This window comes from Macaca mulatta, chromosome 2 (genome assembly GCF_049350105.2).
Source record: "Macaca mulatta isolate MMU2019108-1 chromosome 2, T2T-MMU8v2.0, whole genome shotgun sequence".
Lineage (NCBI taxonomy): Eukaryota > Metazoa > Chordata > Mammalia > Primates > Cercopithecidae > Macaca > Macaca mulatta.
The window spans coordinates 31,058,137-31,074,924 of NC_133407.1; the positions used below are offsets into that span (position 1 = coordinate 31,058,137).

General features: G+C 35.2%; 1 protein-coding gene across 2 annotated transcripts in view; it reads left to right on the forward strand.

Annotated features, from left to right (window-relative positions):
• TBC1D5 (TBC1 domain family member 5) overlaps positions 1-16,788 on the forward strand; it is a 564,710-nt gene that overhangs the window by 268,214 nt on the left and 279,708 nt on the right. For both annotated transcript variants that reach the window (XM_015132185.3, NM_001258153.1), the window contains 1 exon segment: positions 15,920-15,989. In XM_015132185.3, coding sequence (XP_014987671.1) covers positions 15,920-15,989 — 70 coding nt within the window.

Below are 16,788 nucleotides of genomic sequence, written 5' to 3' on the forward strand. Positions count from 1 at the left end.
ATGTATAATACAATGAAATAATAGAATATAAAATTGTTTATATAGTATGTAAATTCAATTTTATAGAAAAAAGAAGGGAAAAGTATCCTCATGTAATTGCATCACATTATGGGTGGTTTTTGCTTTCTACTTTTCTTTTTCTTTATTTTTTCTTTTTGCTTGATAGTTTTTGTTTTAATAATTTCTCTCAAGTATAAACGCTTTTAATGTAGTTTGCATTGCTTTTACATCTGGAAAAATAAAGGCTATCCAAGAAATGAAATATAAGTTAATATTAGAGTGCGTTAAATTAGTTTTTACATTCTATTATAATATTCTTATTTTTATTTAGGTAATTTTTACATTTATTCTTTATGCTGTAATGTATTTCAATGTAGCTCATGAGAAGATACTTAGATTACATTGATGATTTATTTAATGTGATTCTGATAATGTTTTTGAAAATACTTTGAATTTTGGAGATTTACTAGGAGACTGTATTGTCCCATGGGTCCTTGACACTCAGTTCATTTCATTTTTTAAAATCTTTTTTTCTGTGTTCTTCAGATTGTATATAACTTTTGTTGATCTTTCAGTTCACTGTCCCATTCCTCTCTCTTACCCATTTCATTACAGAGCCCATCTATGAATTTTTAAAATTTCAGGTATTGTTCTTTACAGTTCGAAAATTTCCATTTGATTCTTTTTAATAGTTTCTATTATTTTACAGTGAATTTCTATTTTTCTACTCATTTCAAGAGTATACACCATTACTTCATAGAGAAAAGTTCGTTGACTTGAAGAAGCTGAGGCACAAAATAAAACTTGAGAGTTTACATAAGCCAAAGCGAGGACAGCTGCCTAAGAAACATTTCCAAGTTGCCTTAGGAAGTACTCCACTTAGCCTTTGTTACAAGCAGGATTTTAAAGGAAAAAGGAAACCAGTAGTGGGCTGATAAAGTTGTTTGATAGGAATTCTCATTGGTTGACAGAAATAATATTGATTAGTGATTGGCTATACATTGTTGAACTGTAGGGTATGAGTTATGGTATCCAGCACATGATATTGTTCGGTTAATTTTATGGCTACTTGGTGTCAATCTAGAACCCACATAGTACATGGCTTCACGAGGTAATTACTTAACTCAGAGTGGAAGTGAGACCGACTGCTGTCACATTTCAGTGCCTCTCTGGTCTGATAATTTAAAGAGGCTCATATTCCACAGATAATAAATAAAGTAAGCTTCTCAAGTTATGGTAGCTTCTTTAAGTCTTTGTTGATTCTAATGCCTGGATCATCTCTGGGTTGGTATCTGTTGATTGTATTACATTTTGATAATTGATCAGATTTTTCTGGTTCTTGATATAGCAATCAATTTTAGACCGTGTCTTGAACATTTTGAATAATTTTTTATGAAACTCTGGATCCTGTTAAATCCTCTGGATGATTTTCCTCCTTCCTTTCCTCCCTTTCTTCTATTTCCCTTCCTTCTATTTCCCTCTCCCTCTTCCTCGCCTTCCACTTCCCTGGTCCGTCGCTTCTTCTCCCTCTCCTCTCCCCTTCTCTTCTCCCTTCCTTCCCATTCCCAGCTCTCCTGCTGTCTCCAGTTAAGTTCAGACCGCAGTTTCTGTCTCACTGTCTGTGGGTGGAGGTTCCATTGTCAGCAGTTTTCAAAAGTCCTTTCTATGCTTTTTTTAGTCTGTTCCTTGCATATGACCCTCAGAGGTTAGTCTGGGACTTTGGTGGTAGTTTATATTAATTATTATGGTTCACTTCTCAAAGCTTTTGTTGTACTTCTTTGGGTATATTTTGAGCACGTACAGCTAGGGAGTGAGCTCAGGATTTGTGTCTTTTTATATGCAGAATTAGAGAATCCCTATGTCCAGGGCTTCTTCTACAGGGTTACCCCATACACCGTGTCTGGTTTTATCATAACATTTGCCTCCTGCGCTATTGCACAGTTTCACATGAATGGATGCACTTTTTTGGCAAAGTGATGAGAGAAATAGCAAAGAAAAAAATAATAGGGGTTCTCCACTCACTGCTTGCACAACGGGTCCTTTTTTGCAGTTTTCTAACCAAAAGGATAGGCTTTTTAGAGTTTTAGGTGCCCACACCACTGCTACCACCAACCTACTGTGGCAGCATAGTTCTCAAACTAGATCTGGTCTTGTCACATGGTTAGAAATGAAAAAAGAAGGGAAAAAGAAAGATAATTCTTTCCACACTCTGCAGTTCACAGGAGCTCCTTTTTCTAGTTTCTGAAAAATGGGATTCTTTTGGAGTTTTTCCTCCCTGTGCCTGCTATTTCATTATCAGATTCATCCTGATGTGGTAAATAAAGGAGAAGAAAGAACACAAAACTCACTACCACTGACTTTCTTCTCCAACATGCCTCCTGTTATTTACTTTACAGAGCCCTCAAGTGGTTTTTGTTTTTTGCATTTTTCCTAGAGTTTTAAATTGTTGTCAGTAGGAGAAATATGCTGCAGTGGTACTCCATTATGGGTGGAACTGGAAATCCTACTAGTAACCTATGATGTACTTTTCTTCTGGTTTGTTTTATTGTAATCAGTCTTAACTCTTATTGAGAAACCAAGTTAATTTCTGATCTAGGTAGAAAGCAGTTCAGTAAAATAAATAAAATGAATAATCTAATTGTTTACTGTGTATGAAATAAAATACTTTTACTACCATAGAAATGATTTCAAATCACACCTGTTTAGAATATCTTAGAAAGAATTAATTTTGTGATTTTTATAACTCTCCAGTGCCTTCTCATTGTAGTTTCAAAATCCAGACTTCCTCCCATTCAAACCATAAGTTCTATGGCCACTTGTTATCCTGTATCCTTATCCTCATCTCGTAGTTCTCTGCCCCAAGTCCTTCAGCCACCTTGGCCTTATTTTCTTATCTAAAAGTTGGCTTCTGTAGTAGTGCCTTTGTGCTTTGCATATTGTACCCTTTGCCATAGATACTCAAATGGCTGACTTTTTTCTTGTCATTAGAATCCAAAATCAGATATTACTTTCATCTTCAAAGAGCACCCTCCCACAATCACTGAATGTCACATTATTCTGTTTTGTATTTTATTTATAGCTATTACAATTATCTGAAATTGCAAATTTATTTTCTTGTGTTTTCTCCCCCTGCTCCTCCACTTCATTCTATAATGCTATAGTTCACTGTAATACTTCTGGTTCCTACGACTGGAATTATGTGTCTGGCACATAGTAGACACTCAGTAGATGTTCATGGAATGAATGAATGAATGATTCAGATGAGATTTAAATAGCAATAGTCTTGACAGAATGGTAAATTTCTATACTTAAGATGGTCTGATAATGATCTCATCAGTGTTGATAGCTGTTCTATCATTTGTTTTTGCCTTAGATTACCACAGAGCTTCTTATCCAGTCTGCCTTCATCCACTCTCCTTTTACCTACACCCAACCACAAATTACTTCACCCTGAACTTCAAGTGACCACTTAAAAATGAATCTTTTTGGTGGGACACGGTGGCTAATGCCTGTAATCCCAGCACTTTGGGAGGCCAAGGCGGGTGGATCACTTGAGGCTAGGAGTCTGAGACCCACTTGGCCAACATGGCAAAATTCTGTTTCTGCTAAAAATATAAAAATTTGCTGGGCATAGTGGCTCACACCTGTAATCCTAGCTACTTGGGAGGTTGAGGCAGGAGAATTGCTTGAACCCGGAAGGCAGAGGTTGTAGTAAGCCGAAAACATGCCACTGCACTCCAGCCTGGGTGACAGAGTGAGACTCTGCCTCAAAAAACAAAACCAAACCAAACAAAAAATTGTATGTTTTTAAGAGACAAGATCTCACTTTGTCACCCAAGCTGGAGTGCAGTCGCTCCATCTCAGCTCACTGCAGCCTAGATCTCCTGGCTCAAGCAGTCCTCCTGCCCCAGTCCCCTAAGTAGCTGGGACCACAGGTGCACACCACCATGCCCGGCTAATTTTTTGTAAATATGAGTTTTGCCATGTAGCCCAGGCTGGTCTCAAACTCCTGAGCTCAAGTGATCTGCCCACCTCTGCCTCCCAAAGTGCTAGAATTACAGGCATGAGCCACTGTGCCTGGCCTATGACCTTCTTTTACTGACTTTTTGTTGGGGATAAAGACCAAAATCCTTAACGTGAACTCCACAGAATCTTGGCATATGCTGATCTCTAGCGGAATGCTCTTTATGTTCTTTTTGGTCTGTGACTTATCCACCCCCTCACTCATACGTTATTACAGTAAGGGGTATAACTAGTTTGTGTAACATTTTTCAAAGGTGTCATTATGCATTGCTTTGGCTGTCCCTCTGCTCTGTTGTGCATTCATCAAACTGAAGTTTGTTAGGGATGGATTTTGAGCTTTGGCTTACCAATATAACATCAGCCCTTGAACACTGTAAGTGTTGAACATGTGACTACTGAAAGAACTGAAAAATCCTGAAAGAATTTATGGCTAAAAGTTTGAATTACAAAATGCTTTTATTAATTGGGGCCCATTTATAGTTTGTCTAGGTAATGAATAATTTGTTTGAATAAAATGCTTAATAAGTGATAACTACTTTGAATGATATTTTTAATCATCTATAAGGATTTTGTACAATATTGTACATTTCCTAGCAGATTTAAAGGAATAGCCATTATTTTGACATATTTCTTGTTATCAGATTTTAAAAATCACCTTTTTAGTAAATAAAGATGCATTATCATAAAATGATACATACATATCAATTCATGGATTTAGAATTCTTTGAAAACTATTTTAGTACAGCAGTTCTTTAATGTCATAGCAAAAATTTGTAAAATAAGACATTTTTATGTGAATCAAAATATTTTTGGAATTTTTTTATTTGAAGAAATTGGTAAACATTAAATAATTTTTGATATTTGAGGATTTTAGATTTAAATACTAATCACTAACATTGTATTGTGATTTGTGTTAGTAAATCTTCTATAAGACTAAAGATATTTTTGAGAATATTTACCTTCACTTCTTTATTTAGGCTTTGGAATGTCTTAGTAAAAATGCCCTTTATGCTTTTTAAGTAGATGTTATATGAACTTGTTCAGATAGCTGTTATTTAAAAGACACAGATAGGATCTGTAACCCTGGTTCACAAATGATAATTTGTATCCTGCATAGAGTCCCAGTGAATTTTTCAGGCACTAAAATGGGACATATCTAATGTTAACATTGAAAGTTATGTACTTTGGGTTAACAGATGCCTTTACATTTTATGAAGTCTTGTCCACTAGATGTTCAGCCAGTCTTAAGGGATCTAGCACTGATTGTAATCACCAGTTGAAATGAGTAGTGCCCAAAGGATTCTTTTCTCTAGAAAAAGATATTTCCTTTTGATTACACTGAAGAAAAAGAATAATTTTGGTAAATATAAATATTCTATAGGTGTTATTTGAAAGACAGTGAAATAGGACTTTACTAACATATACACTATTTTATGTAGTAAATAATGTGTATTTTATTTTTGTTATATATATTTAGGCACTAATAGATAATTTAATGTTAGGGTTAGAATTCCCTAAATATCAATTAGATTATTTTTGAAAATATAATGCTTTTTGTTTTGTTTTGTTGTTTTGAGGAGGGTATGTTTTATTTAAGCTTTTGTTGGACTGTAGTAAGGCTAAAAGTCTCAGCCAAAGTTAAACCAAATTGTTATCTGTATTTTGTTAAGATAAAATTGTAGTGAAGGACAAATTATATAATAATCATGTATTAGTCTGTGCTCACACCTCTATGAAGAAATACCCAAGACTGGTAATTTATAAAGGAAAGAGGTTTAATTGACTCAGTTCTGCATGGCCTGGGAGGCCTCAGGAAACTTACAATTATGGTGGAAGGCAAAGCAAACATGTCCTTCTTCACATGGCGGCAGGAGAGAAAGTGAGTGCCCAGCAAAGGGGGAAGCCCCTTATAAAACCATCAGATCTTGTGAGGACTTACTATCATGAGAAGAAGATGGGGAAAACCACCCCCATGATTCAGTTATCTCCACCTGGTCCTTCCCATGATATGTGAGGATTATGGGAACTACAATTCAAGATGAGATTTGAGTAGGGAAACAGACAAACCATATCAAGTGTTTTATGGCCTTAATACTGTTTCTCCAAGTTTAAATAAATATTTTCAATACTCTTTATCAACATATTTACTTCTTGGCAAGCTCTTCTGAAAGACTACTTTGTTGTTTATGTACTGAGTGGAAATATGTTTTGTAATTGTCTAAAATGCAGCATTAGCATTGCAACTGTTTTTCAAAAAGGTGCTTTTGAGATCCAAGTGGTCTATGGTAGAACCTCAGAGGCCATTAGTAGCGTTCTGCTTAACATGTGGAGCCTGCACCCTCCCCTAATAAAGAGTACATAGTACTGGTCATATTAGGAAAATGTGTGAAGTTGGCGTAGCTCAATGCAATCTATTACTATTGCTGGAAAATGAGATCATAGTTTGTGCCTTATTGTTAGTCATTAGTAAATGAGGACATATAAGATACCCAATAATTTCCTCAATTAGGGCAAATTAAATTGCCTTCTATAATAAGATAGTCACTTTTAGTACAGTAGAAGCTTATAATTTTAGAATAGGAAAGGCCTGTTTATCATCAGAATAATCTAGGGAACCCTTTAAAGTAGAGTTCTGGGCCTCACCCACAAATATCTCAATCTCTTTTCTCTCTCTGCCTCCACTTCCCCCCCTTCTTTCTTTCCACCTTCCTTTCTCTGCCCCCTCTCTCCCATTTCTCCCTCCCTCCCTTCCTCTATCTCTCTCTCTGTCTACCTCCCTCTCTGTCTCTCTCCCCTCCCTCCACCACACCACACACACACACATGCATACTACCTATATACCTGTTCCCAGGTGATTTGGATGATCAGATATGATCTGGTACCACCCCATCTTGTAATATATGTAGATGGTGCAACCCAGAAATATTAATTCTGCCTTAAAATTCTGTGTTCTTGATTGATTCTGGCCTACTCTCTTATATGTCTGAGACATCAGGTAGCTTTATATCCATAGAGTACCTGGAAAAATGACAGTAATACTAAATAGAAATATTTAGATTTGTGCATTATTATGTGTTATCTTAGTCTGTTTTGTGTTATCATAGCAGAATATCACTGACTGGGTAATTCATGAAGAAAATAATTTTATTTCTCACAGTTCCGGAGGCTGGGAAATCTAATATCAAGGTGCCAGCATCTGGTGAGGGTCTTCTTGTTGCATTATCCCATGATGGAAAGCAGAAGGGCAAGAGAACGCATGTGAGAGACAGCAAGAGATTGAATTCACAGTATTAAGCTATTTTATAATCAACATTAATTAATTCATAAGTATAGAGCTCTCCTGACCTAAACACCTCCCACTAGGCCCCATCTCCTAACACTGTTGCATTTTGTATTAAGTTTCCAGCATATGCTTTTTGATGGACGCATTCAGCCGTAGCACATGTTAACTTAAATTGGGTAATTCTACTTGTGATTATCTTTGAAATTAGTCCCTGTTTCCCATTTAGTTGCAGAATCATTAATGAATTCCTCTTATAGCTTGTTTTATCTGTTATTGGTGTATGTGTAATACTGTGTACTATCATACACATTCGTTTTAGTTTATTAATAGATTGACCATGGTTTTAGTTTTTTATCTTTTATCAGTTTCAAGGAACATTTATATATCTTAAGTTCATGAAATTATATGACTTTATATTTCAAGGCTGTAATTTTATTTAAATTTACTATATCCTGCATTCTCTTTAAATATTTTATGTTTGATAAGATCATTGTCAGGAAGGATATTATAAGGGCTGCATAAGACTTACACATCATCCTCATATAATTCATAAAGTTTTTGATTCAGTTTTTCAGAAATAATGCTTTTTAATTGCTAAGAAGAAAAAAGTTACAGTATTCAATTATTTAAGTTATGAGCAACTGTATTTCTCCTTGTGTAGAACTAGTAGCCTTTTATTTTTTTTTCCTGTACTAGAACCAGTATTATAAGTACATTGATTAAAATGTTAATAAAAATGAAGGTAACTTTTTTGAGGACCTACATTGTACTATAAGCACTTCACATACATGTATCTCATTTAATCTTTCTTACCACATTTTGCAGTAGAACCTATTGTTGTCTCCATTTTACAGATGAGGAATCTGAGATATTGAATGGTTAAGTAAGAGAACAAATAAATGGTAGAGTCTTAGCTTTTAATTATGATGCTTTAATGACTCTAGTTCCTGATTTCGTTAAACTGAATGTTAGTTTATTTTACCAATTCAGTAAGGTTTACTCCTGGAAAAACTTTAAAATTTAAACAGAGATCATCGACAGTGTATTTTTTCTCTTAAAATCTAAAAGCACTGTGTATTTATATAAACCACACCCTAAAAATTTGAAACCTCTTCCTGTCTTTGCAGACTGGCTCTGTGCCACAGTAGTTCTTTAACATTTAGCCGAGCTTGCAGTCCTCATACAGTGATCAGCTTTTGTTGGAAGCTTAGGGTCTTCTCAGTTACTTTCTGATCATGCATATTGCTCTAGGCATGCACATGGCCTTCTACATTTCTCCAGTACACATGAATGCTTTTGAATGTCCTAATTTCCCAAAGAAACCCTCACCAGCTTTTTCTCCCAGGCCTTAGGTGGTCTATCTTATATTTCAGTTGCAGTCTTTTGCGGCAGGCATCTGTGAGTGATGTGGTTTGGCTGTGGCCCCACCCGTGTCTCACCTTGAATTGTCTTTCCCATAATCGCCTTGTATCATGGGAGGGACCTGGTGGGAGGTAATTGAATAATGGGGGCAGTTACCCCCATGCTGCTGTTCTTGTGATATTAAGTGAGTTCTCACAAAATCTGATGGTTGGGGGCTTTCCCCCCTTTTGCTTGGCATTTCTCCGTCAGGCTGCCATGTGAAGAAGGGCATATTTGTTTGCCCTTCCGTCATGATTGTAAGTTTCCTGAGGCCTCCTGAGCCATGTGGAACTGTGAGTCAATTAAACCTCTTTCCTTTATAAATGACTCAGTCTTGGGTAGTCTTTTATAGCAACATGATAATGCACTAATACAGTAAATTGGTACCACAGAGATTGGTGTGCTGCTATAAGGATACCCAAAAACGTGGAAGCGACTTTGGAACTGGGTAATAGCCACAGGTGTTTAGAGGGCTCAGAAGAAGACAGGAAAATGTGGGAAAGTTTGGAATTTCCTAGAGACTTGGAGGGCTCAGAAGATAGGAAGATGTGGGATAGTTTGGAACTTGAGATTTGTTGAATGGCTTTGACCAAAATGCTGATAGTGATATGGACAATGACGTCCAGGCTGAGGTTGTCTCAGATGGAAATGAGGAACTTGTTGGGAACTGGAATAAAGTTAACTCTTGCTATGCAAAGAGACTGGAGGCATTTTGCCCCTGCCCTGGTGATCGGTGAAACTTTGAACTTGAGAGAGGTGATGTAGGGTATTTGGTGGAAGAAATATCTAAGCAACAAAGCATTCAAAAGGAAGCAGAGTATAAAAGTTTGGAAAATTTGCAGGATGACAATGTAGTAGGGGGAAAAAAATTTCTGGGGAGAATTACAAGCCCACTGCAGAAATTTGCAGAAGTAACGGGGAGTGGAATGTTAATCACCAAGACAATGGGGAAAATGTCTCCAGGGCATGTTAGAGACCTTCACCACAGCCCCTTCCATCACAGGCCTGAAGGCCTAGGAGGGAAAAGTGGTTTTGTGGAATGGGCCCAGGGCCCCCCAGCTCTATGCAACCTTAGGACATGGTGCCCTGGATCCCAGCTGCTTCAGCTCCAGCTGTAACTGAAAGAATCCAATGTACAGCTTGGGCTGTTGCTTCAGAAGGTACAAGCTGTAAGCCTTGGCAGCTTTCACATTGTGTTGGGCCTGCGGGTGTGCAGAAGACGAGAATTGATGTTTGGGAATCTCTGCCTTAGATTTCAGATGATATATGGAAACACCTGGATGTCCAGGCAGAAGTCTGCTGTAGGGGCAGGGCCTTCATGGAGAACCTCTGCTACGGCAGTGCAGAAGGGAAATGTGGGGTTGGAGTCCCCACTGGGGCATTGCCTAGTGTAGCTGTGAGAAGAGGGCCACTGTTCTCCAGACCCCAGAATGGTGAATTCACTGACAGCTTGCACTGTGCACCTGGTAAAGCCACAGACACTCAACGCCAGCTCTGAAGGCAGCCAGGAGGGGAGCTGTACCCTGCAAAGCCACAGGGGCAGAGCTACCCAAGGCTGTGGGAGCCTACCTCTTGTATCAGTGTGACATAGATGTGAGACATGGAGTCAAAGTAGATCATTTTGGTACTTTACGGTTTAATTAGTGCCTGTTGGATTTTGGACTTGCATGGGGCCTATAGCCCCTTTGTTTTGGTCAGTTTCTCTCATTTGGAGTAGGTGTATTGCTCAATGCCTGTACCCCCATTGTATCTATGAAGTAGCTAATTTGCTTTTGATTTTGCAGGCTCATAGGGGAAGGGACTTGCCTTGTCTCAGATAAGACCTTGACTTAGACTTTTGGGTTAATGCTGGAATCAGTTAAGACTTTGGGGGACTGTTGGGAAGGCATGACTGTGTTTTGAATTATAAAGACATTAGATTTGGGAGGGGTTAGGGGCACAATGGTATGATTGGGCCATGCCCCCACCCAAATCTCATATTGAAATGTAGGTCTATAATCCCCAGGTGTTATGGGAGAGACCCAGTGGGAGGTAATTGAATCATTAGGGCGGTTACCCCCATGCTGCTGTTCTCATGATAGAGAGTGAGTTCTCACAAGATCTGATGGTTTTATAAGGGGCTTTTCCCTGTTTTGCCTGTACTTCTCCTTCATGCCATCATATGAGGTAGGACATGTTTGTTTCCCGTTTTGCTATGATTGTAAGTTTCCTGAGGCCTTCCCAGCCATGAGGCACTGCGAGTCAATTAAACTTCATTCCTTTATAAGTTACCCAGTCTCAGGCTGTGCTTTATAGCAACGTGAGAATGGACTATATATTGGGTTTTTAGTTTGGCTTGTTGTGTATTCTATTGATGTCCTCTGCTTCTTCTAAGTTAGCCTGAACAGAGAAAGGCACCTCGTGTCATCTTTCAGGCGGCCCTTACACAGGGTAGAACATACATACACAACAATTTGTAAACATGGTCCCCTCTTCCCTTCGAGAACCAAGTACCAGACTCCCACCCTGGGAAAGTAGCTACCCGCTTTCACACTGCTACAGTGCCAGGGAGGGGGTGGGGCAATGGCAAGTGTAAAAAGCACAGAATTTTTTTTTTTTTCTTTTGTTGAGACAGAGTCTCGCTCTGTCGACCAGGCTGGAGTGCAGTGGCCGGATCTCAGCTCACTGCAAGCTCCGCCTCCCTGGGTTCAAGCAATTCTCCTGCCTCAGCCTCCCGAGTAGCTGGGACTACGGATTCAGTGTTCATTTTGCTTTGGAAAATGTTTGACTGTTGATTACAGCTTTTACAAAGTCCTAAGAGTTACTTTTTGTTTTTCAGTGTTTCTGTAGGAGGACATGTACTACTTGGAGTTTCAAACTCTGCCATCTTGCTGATGTCATGCTGCTTTCTGTCTTTTGTTTTTAAGAGTTCTATTAAAGGTTTAATAGGAACCTTTGATAACAAAACATCCTTTTCTCAAAATGGTCCACTTGAAAATGTATTTTATTTAAGACTTCTTATGAATTTTTATTTTACATCTGAGTTTTCATTATCTACAATACTTATTTTAAGACATTCTTTAGAGAACTAAATATGGCTATTAAATCATTAGAATGTAAATACATTAACAATAATAAAGAAAATTGAAAATTATAAAATTCATGAATTTTTTTCTGTATTGATTTCAGCACTGGCTCATAGATCTAATGAGTGGTCCTGGATTTTTAGCATAAATAGTTAGCTTGGGGTGGCTAATGGTTTGCCTGATTTCACAAATGATGTGGCTACTTTATGGATAATGCTGAGTCATTATGCTTTGCTTTCACTGTGTGCCAATACATGAATATACTTTATTCATAGATTTAAAAAAATGATTTATTTTTTTAAAGGATTTTAAATTTAACTAAAACATTTCATTGCTATATACTAATTCCTTTAAAAAACACAAAGGCTTTCAGGTCTTTACAGTAAACTCATAGCTTTGTTTTCATTTTGAACCAAGTCTTTTTTCCCATTTTACTATTAAATACCCCAGACTGTGTATGCTGACAGTTCTCTAATGATTCAAAGATAAAACCTTTTCTTTATTATGTAATACTTTTCAGAATTCATACCTAGTGTGATGTGATATTCTAAAATTTGATGTTTTCACATGTAAACTGAAGACACATTTGAGTAGGCGTGATTATTTATAGTGTTATTCTGGCTGTTTTTAACTTAACCTAGTTTAAAAATCTCTGGTTCTCTCTTCATGAACTAGATGTTTGTGTATTAAAAAATACTACAGAAATCTATTGTAAACCTCCCTTTAGAAAGATTTCAACAGTGCACAGATGGAACCAAAAATGCCCTTTGCTAAACATGACCTCAGTTAAAGCCAAAAGGGAGTCTGAAATTCCATTCATTCTGTTTTGAAATTTAAGTCACAGTTATACTTCCTGGCTTCATAAGTTAGATACTCATGTTAGAAATATTAGGCAATATTATGCACTTTCTTATAATTTAAACCAATGTAACTGTCAGCATATTTTTGCAAATCAGCAATTTATTTTAATTGTGAATATTATGAACCCATTAGGAAAGTTGCATACCAATTAATGAGAAATGAATGTTGTATAAATTTCAAATTTATGGTCACAAGTAATTGATGAATTGTTCTTGTAGATATATGTTGTACAATGTTTTAAATATATAGTAACACATGTTATTTATTATATATAATTCGTGCATGTATTCGAAATATACTCAATGAAGACATCTAGATTCTTTTACTGATTACTTTACATTAGATATTGAAATATCTTTAAAGTTACAACTGTATTCTAAAAGTTGCTTATTAGTTAAATTACTTTTCAGGTAAGTAAAAGGAAGTCTATTATCTTAAAGCACATTTTAGATATTTGTGCTATTTGACCATTTAATAGTCTTTGTGTAAGATTACATTAATACTGTATGTGTGTGTGTGTGTGTGTGTGTGTGTGTGTGTGTGTGTGTGTGTGTGTGTATGATGCATCTTTGTTACAGTTATGGCTACCTGACAACTTAGTTCAGGAATCAAAATAGCAAGTAAAAACATCATAGTAAACTCTCTTGCACCCTCTGTTGTTATTTTTGGGAAATGCTACATATACGTTCTCATGATTGTATTGTCATTTCATTTACTTTAATCTCTTATAAAATTAATACTTATTTTATTATACTTACTTCCAAATTAGATTCAGTAGTAAAGTAACACTTGTTTATTTCCCAAACTGGCAGAAGTTGTTTTCTGGTGTTACAGATATGTTTTTTATCATATTATAGCTTAAATGAAAAATGAGCCTTTCTGTTTGTCTTTGATTTCTCCTAGTTACCGGTAGTAAGCCTCTCCAAATGTTTCACACCAAGTAAAATCTCTACAGGATGTAGCACATTGTATACACAATTTTACAGAATTACAGATTCTGTCTGTTCTTTTGTAAACCTTTCGATAGTCAGACAGTTTCCTTCCAAAATAAGAGTCTGAGATCGTCCATACTAAAATTAAGAATTTACAACTGTAAGGAACAGATGTTTTCATAAACATTTGCTATAATTAATTTCAACTAGAGGATTGAGGGAACAAAGCGTTTTTCCCGCTTCAAAACTTTATTGCCTTTTCCTCATATAGCCAACTCTGAAATCTTTTCTCTAATATTGTTAGTGAAACAATTGTACTCCTTATTTGGTATGTTTTTGAGAAAGAAAAACTGCTTTTTTCCCCCCCATTACCATTTTTTTGCACCTTGAAAGTTATATTTAATGTGATATTTTCTTTCGGAAACAGTTATAAATTAAAAAAAACCTTTATAATGTGATAAAACCTGGTTGTTTATGAAGCCAAAAGTCTTTTAATTATTTGAAGGATTTTATATTTGATCTGATAAACATCAGCTTAAAGGAAGAACTATTCTATTGGTGTTATTTTTCATGTTTAATCATAATTTTAAGGAGAAAGAAGCTCATATTTTAAATGTATAATATAGTACTTATTCTATGCTGATTATGGAATGTTTCACAGGAAATGTCTGCAAGCTGTTAAATAACATGTGTTGTAGAAATTTTCATTTAGCAAGACAGAGACTAATTTTCCTTACATCTTTTTAGTTTATTATAATATTATTAATTTTTAAAAGAAAAGGAAGGGTGTTGTATGAGTAATATTACCATACCCATGTTTTCAAAGAATTAGCAACATATACCTAGCTAGGTTAATTTTAAACATTTATATGTTTTTGGATTATTTTCTTCTATAAATTGTCACCATTTTTAAGTGTTGTAATCCTTTTTAGGATTTTTTGTTTTTTCAAAAAACAAAATAAACTGGAACAGTATTTTGAAAAAAGAGTAGAGTTGAAAGTTTAATAAGTGGGCTCAGTCCGCTTCTCCTGAATGCTGGCACAGCTGCACATATCTCACCAAACTCTCAAAAAAGAACCAGTGTTCTTTACTATCTGTCAACTATAAAATGTGTAAAGAAAGATAGGTAGCTATCATTAAAATTACATTTCAGCGTTCAGTAACCATTTAATCAGTAGCATAATTATATAAGTATAGTACCTTAGATACTGTACTCAATAATTAAAAATAATCTCATCTTTAAAGTGAAAACTCTGTAATTACTGTTTGACTTATCCACGACCACTGTGATGATTTCCTGTTGCACCTTCAGTTGTTCAAAGTATATTAAAAGTATAAAATTGGATAAATCATTGTTATATTATGCTGTAAATATTACAAAAATGGAATATGACCTGATGTTTCAAAGTTATATGAATTAGGAGTATAAAATATAATCGTATTCTAAACTTTTAATTTGTTTTGAAAAACAAATAACATTTTTAATAGTGGCATACTATGATTTCATAAAAGCTGTACTTTGAAGTGTATATTTTAAAAAATTGAACCATTAAATTTCAGTCAATAAGAATATATAACATTGGGGCATTGGTAAGCATTTTTTCCAATTTTAGTTCATTTACTTTTATTCTATAGTCTTTAAATTGATATGTATAATTTGTTCTAAATTAGATTTTATGAATATGACAGATTTTTGGGTAAAAATTTTTTCTCTCAATGTTTGATATTATTATAGGAGACAAATACCTTTTGATGTTGTTCCTTTTTCATGTTTTAAATTGCCAAACTTTTGACAGTTGAAACCTAAAGTTAACAGTTAAAGTTTTGTAAAGAATATTAAGTAAGGCATATTAAAAGCTCATTAATTAATCACTACCTCTCAAGTTGGCTTTTTATTTTACCTCTGTTTACTAAATTGCTAGAGAGTGTCAAACAAGGACCTGGAAAATCATCCAGGTTGGCTCTCTGCCTGCTCTCTTTTGACAGTACCACTGATCAGGATGGGTGACTTGGTCACCAACAAAAAAATTGCCTTTCTTTATACTGGTTTATAATTTTAGTTTTGTCTGTGATTCATAAGAAGAAAATGTTGGTACTGTGCTTCATTTGTTCCTGATAGCACTTACTTTACTATCCAGTACTGTTACTATCCAGTCTAGGATTGGCATTGGTTTATATTTTGAAATCAAAATGAATTTTTTACCTAAAAAGCTTTGAGTACAAAAGATAATTTGGGGAAGGGGGAGAGGATATATGCTTTTTGGCTAATATGTTGCATTTAGCTTTCACACAGTTTTTCAACTGAAATACTCAGTTTATCTCCATTATTTCAGTGTTGTAATTTTTTTCTCCAGGAGATTCAAATAAAAATGGAAGAAGAACAAGTTCTACTTTAGACTCTGAAGGGACTTTTAATTCCTATAGGTAGGTGATGAATACATGTATATATATACATATACACATATAATATTACAAGATAATGTATAAGATATATAATTATATAGGGTTTTGATCTAGAATAGTAAGGAAACACTATTTGTGCTTTAACAAGGTGACCAATGTGAACAATATTGTGTTAATGTTATTTTCTGCAATTAATAAGTTATAGAAAAATATAATATTCCAAATTTTTGAGTAAATGCACTTACTGCAGTCTGTTGTTAGCCAATAGTAGGGTAATTGGAACGTATGCACATGTAGTATTCAGCTTCATTATAATCCATTTTTGTTTTTCCAGTATATCTGTTACATTACTAAAGCTTCCTTTTAATTTTCCTGCTAAAATATAGTACCGCTCATGAGCGCCTAAGAGAGCTTAAAATGTAGTTCATGGTTGAATTAAGTGCTGTTTGCTAATATTCTGTTTAAGTTCTTTAGTAAACAGGGCTATTACTTCTGAATTAGTAATATTTTTAAAAGGATACACTAAGAAAATATGTATTTTACCTAATCCTTTCTTTATATTCTCCTCATGACTTGAATTTTACTTTCATAAACAGTAAATGTTTATGAAATTTGTACCTTATATCTGGAAACTGAAGAACAAGAAAGATTAAAGTATTTTCAGTAATACTTGAAAATTTATATACAGAGCCAAAGTGGTGTAAGAAATTGGTTATTTTCTTTTAGGAAAAAAGTGCAAATTCAATAATGATACATTTTAACATTATAGATGGCAATGCAGATTCTTGAAGAAACAATTTAATTGGCCAACATTGTCCTT